Source organism: Leiobunum rupestre, chromosome 8 (assembly GCF_980474605.1).
Source record: "Leiobunum rupestre chromosome 8, qqLeiRupe1.1.hap1, whole genome shotgun sequence".
NCBI lineage: Eukaryota > Metazoa > Arthropoda > Arachnida > Opiliones > Sclerosomatidae > Leiobunum > Leiobunum rupestre.
This window is the reverse complement of record NC_143391.1, coordinates 39,582,098-39,592,793: the sequence shown is the minus strand read 5'-3', so window position 1 is coordinate 39,592,793 and position 10,696 is coordinate 39,582,098. Positions and strand designations below refer to the sequence as shown.

The 10,696-nt window shown below is 36.3% G+C and overlaps 1 protein-coding gene across 1 annotated transcript; it reads right to left on the bottom strand.

The window, feature by feature from the left end:
• Positions 1-5,965: 5,965 nt before the first annotated feature.
• Positions 5,966-6,839, bottom strand: LOC149933380 (uncharacterized). Its single transcript, XM_090157283.1, has 2 exons — positions 6,110-6,839; positions 5,966-6,048 (listed from the first exon to the last, which is right to left on the bottom strand). Exons 1-2 carry the CDS (start codon positions 6,837-6,839, stop codon positions 5,966-5,968), a joined length of 813 nt encoding a protein of 270 aa, XP_090013409.1.
• Positions 6,840-10,696: the final 3,857 nt, after the last annotated feature.

The following is a 10,696-nucleotide window of genomic DNA, read 5'->3' as shown; positions in this document are numbered from 1 at the left end:
TTTAAAAGTAGTTCAATCCCTTCTAGATATTCGCTTGCATTCAGTGGTGACAAATGTAAAATTCTCCAGTTCAACGGAGACGCGTGTGATGAGGCCCTGACCCCAACCCTCCAAGGTTCGTCGATCCAATTTGCGACCGAAATTGTCTACCTAGGAGTGTCGTTTGGCTCGGGCATCGATTATCTGGAACAACATGAAGCAGGTCTGCGGCCGAAGTCTGGGCGCCTACAATTAGCCATAAAACACAAGAACAATCCCAGTTCTCTGTGGGTAAGGTGGCTGTTGGCGGAAATTTCCTGACAGTGAAAGCGGCCGTTAAGGGAGAGTTAACGTGGTCCACCTTCTCCGAACGGGAAGCACGTAACAAGCTGGCTTATCTTGGTCGCCTAACATTCCTACCACCAGCCCGCCCAGCCACGTGTATCTACCGATATCTACGCGCCATGGGCCATGCTACTCATTGGGCGAAGACGGTGGAGGCTTTGGATCGGGCCTACGACTACGGTCACTCCCGAGCAGGTGTAACGTCCGACCGTGAATGGAATAAGATCACTGACAAGGCGGTCAACGACAACGGAATGGAAAAATGGCGACAGAAATGGCTAAACACCCGAGCCTTGCCCTCTACGCAAAGAAAGACAAGTTGGCGATGGAGACATGCTACACCAATAATAAGGCGAGCCACTTGCTGTTCCTTGCGCGTTCCGGGGCTCTTCCGACTGCGGCCAGGTTCACGACCATCTTTGGTGAAAACCCGGAGTGTCCGTTGTGCGGCGAGCCGGTTGAAGATAACCCTCACATTCTCGTTGATTGTCCGAGATTCGATCCAGTGAGACGCGATTATGTTTACGCGGATGAACTGTTCAAATCAGAAGATTGCGTGGTTTTTCTGCTTGGTTTAATCAATAAACTTTGTTGGTGTAAGAGGGCAGTGTGGAATTTTGTAAGTTCAATAGGAATCCTCAGAAATGTTTTTCGCCAATGTAATACAATAGAAATTTAAGAATAATTTAGTAATGAATAATTTCCTTATCGCCTTGTCCCACGATGTTTGATTTCTTTCTTTGGGGGTACGTGCAAAGTATCGTTTATGCCACTAAACCGCCTGTAGAAGTGTTCCACGCGCAGCACTCTGGTGTACTAGGAGAAGTACCACGGCTGAAGCTTCCACCCAGTATACACGAAATATTAAAAAGCGAAAATCTAACCAAAGTCTCAATAGAGACAACGGCCCGGGCTACTTATTAGCTGATATTTGGTTTAAAAACTTATTTATCTATTGACATGTGTGTTTTTTATCACTATTGCTTTTTGACGTTTTTTTACATAACGAAAAAGTGTATTTCTAAATTTGTACTTACAATGTTAGTTCCCCAGACCAGACCTGATGATGCCTCTGTACAGAGCGCGAAACTAGTCGTTGTTTTGAATTTTTATTAAAACTCTTATTACGTACATAAAGTGGTGTTTATTATTTTAATAACCGTATACGTAAGTAACCGTCTTTTACTACTTCACTTTACTGAATCATAAATCAATAATCCAATTGAACTGTACAGGCGAGATATATAAAAGTAATAAAATTAATCAACCGTTACACCTACAAACTTTAGCCCTAGCTCATTAAATATATACCCCTCAAAAACAATCTTGAATGTAAAAAGTGAAACAGGTCATTGACCCATTAAACTCAAATCCCTGGTGGGACGCTAAGTAAACGAACAATTTTCCCGAGCTTTCCTAACGGTTCTTTAAAAAAGTGGTGAAATATGGCAATAAACTAATTCACCCCTAAAGATTGTGGCCATTGAATCAAGTATGTTGAATTTTAAATATTAAATATTTTCTATAGCCAAACGTTCTCTCATGTCAGCGGTAACATGGTCCAGTGTTGGAATAAAAACTGTTATTTTCCAATATGTGATAGGATCGTGATTATGATCGCAGTTTGCCCTGTGGCTTTGCTTGCCTGTAAGACGAAGAACACTCATCTCCACGTTAAACTCTTCCATAACTGTCTTCACTTCCTGAACAATACGAGCAAAGTGGCTATCAGCATAAGCTCTCATATCGTCGTAAACCTTGAGCATCGAATCTAATTTTACTTTTGCCATCGCGAAGTCCAATCTAAGGTCTTGTAAGATTTTGCTGACTGGATATGTTATACTCAGTATCTCACTCACAAGGAGACTACCCGAGGTGTAACACACCGATTTTGATCAAACTCGGGGGTTTGGTAGACCTTCATGTAACTTGAAAAACTTTGAAGGGAAATGTCTCCACAGGCAACCGTTTTGCCATGGCAACCAAAAATGTTTTTGACAACACAAAATGGAAATTTTCCCGTAAAAAAAATAATTTTTTTGAAAATGATAAAAATAGAAAATTATACACTTGGAAGGTCAGTGTATATATATAGCTAACAAGATTTTTAACATTAGATAGAGTCCTTCACGCTATGGGATAAAATAAAAATTTTGGGGCGAGATTTTGGAGAGTAAAGATCTATGTGACGTCACTTAACGTTAAATTATTTAGCCAGGGCTAGAGGAAAAACGGTTGGTCCGTTAAGGTTCAAATTGTAAACCAACGTTCTTTGTTGAATTGTCTAAGGACATTTTTAATTTTATTAATTTTAAATGAATTTAAGATATTTTAAATTAATTTTAAAGAAAATTATTGTGTATTATCAGAACCAGATGGCGATAGCGCTACTATGTCCAAAAAAGATATCATTATTGAACAGACCTCTTATTATACGGTGTCTTTGCGCAATCGCGAAAAATAAAATGGCCGTTATTGATGCACAAGCTCGTATTCAGTTAAGCCTTGGACCAATGTATAGTTATTATAAAAGAAATAATCACCACCAGCGAGGTAGGCTAGCGCGGCCGAGGGGTTACGATCGTTGATTGTGAAGTCTTCAACCTACCAATTGAATGGCTTGAGGACAATGGTCTTAGGTTAAATAAATCAAAAACAGAATATATAATATTTACCAACCACGGTAAAACGGTAAATGACTCCCTGTGTAAAATATTTATTAAAGGTTATGAAATTAAGAGAGTCCCTATATATAAATAGCTTGGTGTAATTTTTGATCAAAACCTAAATTGGAACGAACACGCAAATTATGTTTGTAAAAAACTATCTAGTACTGTATATTTAATCAAAAAATTTAAACATTTATTTCCGCGATCAATCCTGTTTCAATTATATTATAGTTTTTTTTATTCACGAGTGCTATATGGGATCGCCTTCTGGCGCAATACTGGTAATAACAACATCAAACGAATACAAATCCTACAGAAACGCACTCTGAGGAACTTATATAACAAGGATTGGCTTGCGCATACCAAACCTCTCTTTCAACAGAGTAAACTACTTAATGTAACACAAATCTATAAATTTGCGAGTTTATGTTTCATTTATAAAAGTATAAAGTTCAAGCCAGATAACCTTTTTAAAACACATAACATTAAAAAACCAACAAGATCAGATAAATTATTAGAAACTCCTTTTTGCAAGACAACCAAAAAATTAACATCTATATTTTACGCCGGGGTTCAATTATTTAATTTATACTACCATAAAATCACAAACCTAAAAACTGAAACCGAAATCAAGAAAACCCTCAAAAGGGCAATTTATGAAAACGAATAATCTACGGTTTTTATATATGAAAGTTTTGTTTATTATTCACATAATTTGATGATCATTTTCTCGGTTTTATTACTCGATTCTTATTTCTTTTTTTTTATTCAGTTTGGTTTTATTCCGGTTTTTTTTTTAATTATTAATCCCCTTTTTTATTGCACTTCACTTTTACCCTGTTGGCTTTTGTTTTTCTTTTCTTGTTTACTTGTTAATTTTTTTTGTGTTATTATTTAACTTCTGAAATATATTAAATCATTGTCTATTGCAAGAGGGCTATAAGTCGCAAGTTGACTTGACCCTCTAACTAAATGAAAAAAAAAAGCTCGAAATAAATTTTTTTTTTAATTTGAATTTGAATTTGAATGTTCTAGCCTCGTCATGTTAAGAAAAATAAATATAAATAATATAGTTTAATTTATAATATTGAATTATTATAATTGTTGAATTTAAAACTTACAGTTGTAATCTTAAATTAAATAAATATAATACTAGGACGTCTCAAAACCCGGAGCCGGCATTCTCGACAAAGACTTGAGCGGAGCGGGGGCGCTACGATAATCGTGAATTACGGAGTTGTCGAAGAGTTGTATAACTTTAGTTATGTCGTATTTATGTTAATTGAACATTAATACCAAAAGAAAACTAAACGAATTTTATTAAAGGAAAGTTCCAGATTTTGTTTTAGCTCTTAAGCATAATATCGAAGACGCTTTCGAACAAGGAAATTGACTATTAAAAATTAAAAATTATCGATGCAATTAAAATTATTAGCATAAAACTAAAATTTACGGGCGTCGCCATTTTCATATAACGCGGGCTCTCAGGTCGCAGCATTCTGATTGGCTCTAGTTCCCAGCGGTAATAATTTTACTGTATAGCAGGATTAATTCTACAGATAACCAATGGTGAAGCTAGGCTTACCCCACATGACCAAAATAGTAAAATGCTTAGTTTGTTTTGAGTGTTTACCTCGGTTTTTGTTTACATAGTTATGGCAGGGCGACTTAATCCTTATGATTTAGACCCTTTATATTCGCTAACGAAAACTCCGGCAGCGCCCCCTATCCACATTGCGCGTAACTGTATAGTGGTGATCAGCATTCAGCAAATAGTAGTGTGCTACTGATGAGATGGTATTATATACGTTTAAACAGCGAATTAGTGTTTTCTTGGTAAGTAGGATTGAATGTCAAGTTTAAAGACATAATGTTTGGTTCTAATTATATACTGTCATTAAGATTTGAAGTCCTTTTGGATTTACTTAAAACATTGTTAGAGTAGGCCTTGGAGCAATATTGTTCAAATAAAAGATGACATCTCAAAAAGATATGCTAACATTTAATTGGTATTCTATTATATTATCCTATTTTAACATTTATTTATTCCATAATAGTGAATCTCACCATGGTTGAAATTTGTAAATACATTGGGGAAAAGCCAAGAGCCTTAGAAGAAGGAGAACGGATGTTTAGAGAAAGCCCAAAAGGATAAAAATGGGAACAAACTGGAGAAAGTTGCTCGGGCCAAATTTTCATGGCTTAAAAAAGTACAAGTATTGGAATATGGCCTTTTAATTAACTTAAATAATCCATTTCTAGCTTTTAGTCCAGATGGATTATACATGGAAAATAGCGAGATAAAATTACTCGAGATTAAGAGTCCTTATGTAGCAAAGAAAATATCAATTGAAGATGCTGTCGCTCAAAACAAATTAAACTTCTTGAAAATGGGAAAAGACGAAATTTATTTACCAACTAACGATTGTAGAGGCTACTATGCACAAATTCAGCGTGGCCTTTATGTGTTAAACATAAACATCTTTTAATTGATATTCTAAGAGACGAAGATTATTTGAAACAAAACATAGTCAAATTGTGCAATTTTTATTTCAAATTATATTTACCATTACTAGTCAAGAGTAAGTGATTTTTAAAACAAAAAAGTTCCTATTTTGTACTGTGCCAATTAGTATTATATAAAAAAAGTAAAATGAATTTGATCAATTAATGTTATAAATGAATTTTTACTTGGTCTTATTTATAATAAAAGATTTTTAAACTTATTTGATAAAAATTAATAAAATAATCATCATAAGATTTAAACTTAGTCATCAAATTTATCATCTGCTAGAATTGGTTTTACTAAATTTACTAATCCACATATGACCTTCAGAATTTCGTCACAGTAGGGAACTAAATCAAGGTCAAATTTATCATTTAAAATTTTAAATAATTTGATTCTTTGAATGGTTATCTCCACGTGAACACGAGTGGATGCAATTTTTTGATTTTTTACACTTTCTTCCTTACTAAACTGTTTTTTTCTCTCTCAAAAATGGAGGGATGTGTAGAGTTATGCCATTGGCCGCACATTCATCTTCAATAAAGAAGCCTAAATTTAAGTTGAATGAGTTTTAAAATATTTTTTTAACATATTACACTTTTATGCATACCTTTGTCAACCATAATTCCATCAATAAATTGTTCACAAAGATTTATGACCCCACTCTCAAGGGTGACTTCCTTGTCGCTTACTTTTCCACCCCAGGGGTCGCTAACGAGCGTGATCATGCCAGAAGGTGAAATTCCAATGAGAATTTTTATTGTGTGAGTTCCTTTATAATGGTTGTAGGTTGCCACTCTGTCGTGAAATGTGTTGGGCTTCATCATAGGTACTTCTGAGCAGTCCAACACAATGCGAGTATTATTAAACTCTTTAAAACATTTAGGACAGTTACTTCTGATATTTTCCATATCCGGCCAAAAGATAAATTTCTTCAAAACTTCAGCAAGGGCACAAAGGGTTCTTTTGAAATATGTTGAAACTGTTCGATTCGAAATGACAAATAATGAAGCCAAAGCGTCAAATGTCAAATTTGACTTAAGCTTCATTACGGTTAACAACACCCTATCCTTTACAGGCATTAGAAAATTAGAGAGCTCGCTCTGGTTTTCAAGCCCTAAAACCTCACTTGAAAGGCTTTCAAATAGTTCTTTCCCAATGCCAGAAAGAGACACAAAATCAACAGTTTTCATTCCATTGCTTGAAATTCCAACTCTTGACCCAGCAAAATACTTTCCATGGTCCAAATAAACTTGAACACCAATAGACGCATTCGTTACTCTAGATGGTTTGTGAGATTGGTCCTTTCCTTGAGCTTCAGTTGTTACTTCAGATAGCATAGCTAAGTTTGATAATGACAAAACATTATCATCCGGAGCTGGTTCACTTGCGCTTTCAACAACTTTTGGAGCAATGGAATCTGTTATTGGTGATGTTGAACATTGAACTGCTTGATTTAAAATTAAATTTATGTTATTATTCTATTTATTATTTCACAAAAGTTTACCATAAAATAAGAATACCTTTAGAACGCTTTACGTCGTTGAGCTCGTTCTTTTATTCTAACTTCGGTTGATTCTTTAATTGGCTTACATGGCCATTTTTGGGAGGGAATGGCGTTACATTTCAAACGTCTTCTTACAGATCTACCATCTATTGATGAGTTTTTCGATTAATTTATTTTAAAATAATTAATATTATTTGCATCTCACCATTTCTTTCCAAGAAGTCATCATCTGTAAAATGGGCGCTACAAATCTGAGCCCACTTACTAGGCCTTTTCCCCGACTTTATCTTTGTTAACCATACATTTAAAAGTTTCTTACAACTTGGGAATTTATGAAATGATAATCTTCAGTTTTACGTTTTTTAAGCGCAGTATTATTGCAAAAAGGGACCGCACAACTTCTCCCACCTCTAGCGTTAATGTGAACCGCCATATTTCTTGGATTTGTTTTGATTTTGATCATCACTATACGCTGGAAAACCAAGCTGCAGGGGTAGCGACGGCAGCGCCACCTATACCAGAATTGATGCAAAATGGGGCAATTCAGGAAGAAAATGGACGAAACGTCTGCATAGAAAATATTTTTAACATTGACGAGGTAAAAACTGACTGCCAATGTGAAAACTGTATACCATTGTGGTTAGGCCTTGGCTATAACGATATCATTATGGAAAATTTAAAACAGTATCTTACTCATCAAGACATAAGTGGTGGTGTTATCTGTTGTAAACGTGTTAACAGAATAAGTTTGTTTCTACAGCAGCACATTCCAGCGAACCCGTCAACCTGTATTACATTTTTTCAGGGGTTTACGAATTTGGTTATAGATAGGCTTTCTCTAGAAACTGGCTATAGAAGCTATATGCACAACAGGAGACGACTACCACCACCAGTAAATTTAGCAAACCAGTAAGAATAAAAAAATACTTAATGTGTAACTAAATTAGTGCAAATTTTAAATTTAATTGCTAGGTCATATAGGTATGCGGCTTATCGTACTTTTAATCACATGGTATACCACAAATTGGGAAGAAATGCTAGACGTATCATTCCGTTATGTGTACTTCTAAAAATTAGGAGAGAATATCCCGAAGAAAGTGCAATTAACTACACAGGTTACAAACCGGTTGCTGAAGTATTAGCGGCATGGGATTAAATGGATAAAAACCTCCCCTATGGTTAAAAATACTTATTTAAACGTGTAACCTAGGAGGGGTTATACAACGACCGTGTCTGTGGGTGGGTCTGTGGGTGGGTCTGTGGGTGTGTCTGTCTGTCAGGACTGCGAATGCGTTCGCATTTTCGGTGCAAAGTGTAATCACTGCGTACGCAGTTTCTCAAAGGGTTGGCAAAACCACCGTGTGACGGTGAGCGTTAACGGATGCATTTGCGGTTTGGTTTGGATGGTGTTTTTTCGCTCACCGTCGTGACGGTTTGGTGTATTACGGTTTTTGTAATGTTTATGCGTAGGTTGTGAGTGTTGAATTTGTTGTGTTTGTGTTCTGATGGATGTGCATGTTGAGTCTGTTGTGTTTATATGGGCGTTTTCTCTCCAACGTCTTCTTAATGACTTTGGGACGGACCGAGTGCTGAGTGTAATGCTACCTCTCAACGTCCAATGGCAGGGTTTCCACCAGTTGTACACGGTATTCGTCTTAGTATCAATTTGCGATCGCATCGGGCGGGATTTGAACCCGAGACCTCCTGATTGACAGGCGGACGTTCTACCACAGAACCACCGACACTTGTTACCCCTTATTGAAAATTAGACCTTCAGCTTTATCGGAAGCGTATTTAATAGAGTACGAAATTTTGGTTTAATTGAAATAGAATTGAAATTGAAATTATTGCATCGAAGAAATTCTAATTTAGCGTTTCTCTATTGATTAAAAACAAATGCGCCACCCAGGTTTCGAACCCAGACCATTCGGCTTGGCAGTCGAGCGCTCTACCACAGAACCACCGATAGCTGCTTAGATTCACTGAAATTAAGACAGGCATCGTAAGCATAATAGGTAATAAAGTCTTTTTTTATTAATGAATTTATGAAGGCCTAATCTGGTATTTTTTAAAGGTTAAATCTTGTTTTAGCGCAGTCAGCCGAGATTAGAGGGTTAAAGGGTAGACCCTGTGGGTGGTCCACTTTCTTAACGACCTATATATAGTTCTGTTAATTCAAAGGAGATAATTTAACGTTAATTGCTTTAAAAGCTGGCGGTTAGTCAAGTGGCTCTCTGTGCTTTGTTGATGGTAAGGTTTTTGCTTCTTGTAAATACATTTGGTGTGGATATTTGGATATCTACGATTTCTAACGCAGTCAATGATTTCTTGGGTGTGCGAGTCATTATATGATATTGGAAATTGGACGGCATTGGTCTTTTTCATGTGGTATGCGTCACAACGTCAACAGGAAGTGAACGAGTCGTCCACTACCAGATATCTACGGTATCTTCATCAAGGGCGAGTGTTGAAATAAAATGAGCGTTAAAGATGCGGCAAGTATTTCGTAAGCGAGTAATTCCAAAAAGCCTCTGTAGATATTTCATTAAAATTTGCTTCGTATTATATTTAACTGATAAACTTGTTCTGTAAAAGGGTTTAATTCAATTGTGCATTGTTATAGTACGTCTAACTTACTGTTGTAACTACTTAACTTATGATATTCTGAATAAATTAAAATTGGTCGTTTCGTCTCAATTATTTTAATTATAATAAAAATTTTATACCGGGCGGGATAGAAATGGGTTAATATTTTTAACAAATAACTCTAAATTGCGGAGATATATCTTTAAGGGTTATCTCGAGAAATTAATACCACTAGGGACAATTCTTCCGAGGAGAGGTATATTTTGGCTTGCCAACTTGTTACATTTAATTATTTATGTCAAAATATCACCTTAGTTCATTTTTACTCATTTTAAAATATCAAACCTGAAAATTAAGTTAACACCAAATTTGTAAACTCATGGAAACTTACTCACAACTTTTCACTCTATGGCATTTCATGTTAAAAAATGTAAACAAACTCACGGTTAAATTCATAATTTCATTTGAGCTAGGTTTGGTATGTTTGCAATCTGATTATTTCATTATTTCAAATATTTTCAATACAATTTTTGGTTCATATCAGTAGGATGTGCCCCAATCTTTGCCAGTTTTCAATGTACAGGTAGAAAGGGGGTCGGCACCGGAAGTCCCCGCTTCCTTCCCCCTTCCGGCAGGTGGCGCGGGGGGTCATTGACCTCCGCAGAGTGGCGCGCGCTGATTGGCTGGCGCGGTAACTACTCGACGCGGGGAGCACGTGTTTACTACGCGTGTACTGCGCGCTGATTGGCTGGCGCGAAATTATTCAAAATGGCGCTGATTGGTTGGTGTTTTGGCGCGAAAAGGGGTCAGTACTCCTTTAAAGGAATTCCCAGGTTCGCTATACTCGGTTTCCGTTTTCCATTGTTAAAGTGGTGACAGGTTTGATTGATTGAGCAGGTGTTCATCGAGGAATGCGCCGTTGCTAGGTTACCGAGTACGCTGTTAGAGGAAACTCTAGATTTTTATTCGGGACGATTTCGTTGTATACGTAAATTTCGAAAGAAAAATGGCGGCGTTAAATAGCCACGATATTCCTTTAAAATTTCTTTCGGAAAAAAACGATTAATGAGTTTCGTTAATTGGAAGGTACCAGGTGTACATAAA

Excerpts from the sequence above, each read along its gene's own strand:
- LOC149933380 (XM_090157283.1), bottom strand. The coding sequence starts at position 6,839 with ATGCTATCTGAAGTAACAACTGAAGCTCAAGGAAAGGACCAATCTCAC. Across the intron at positions 6,049-6,109 it reads TGGAATTATGGTTGACAAAG|GCTTCTTTATTGAAGATGAA; the intron begins GTATGCATAAAA and ends ACTTAAATTTAG.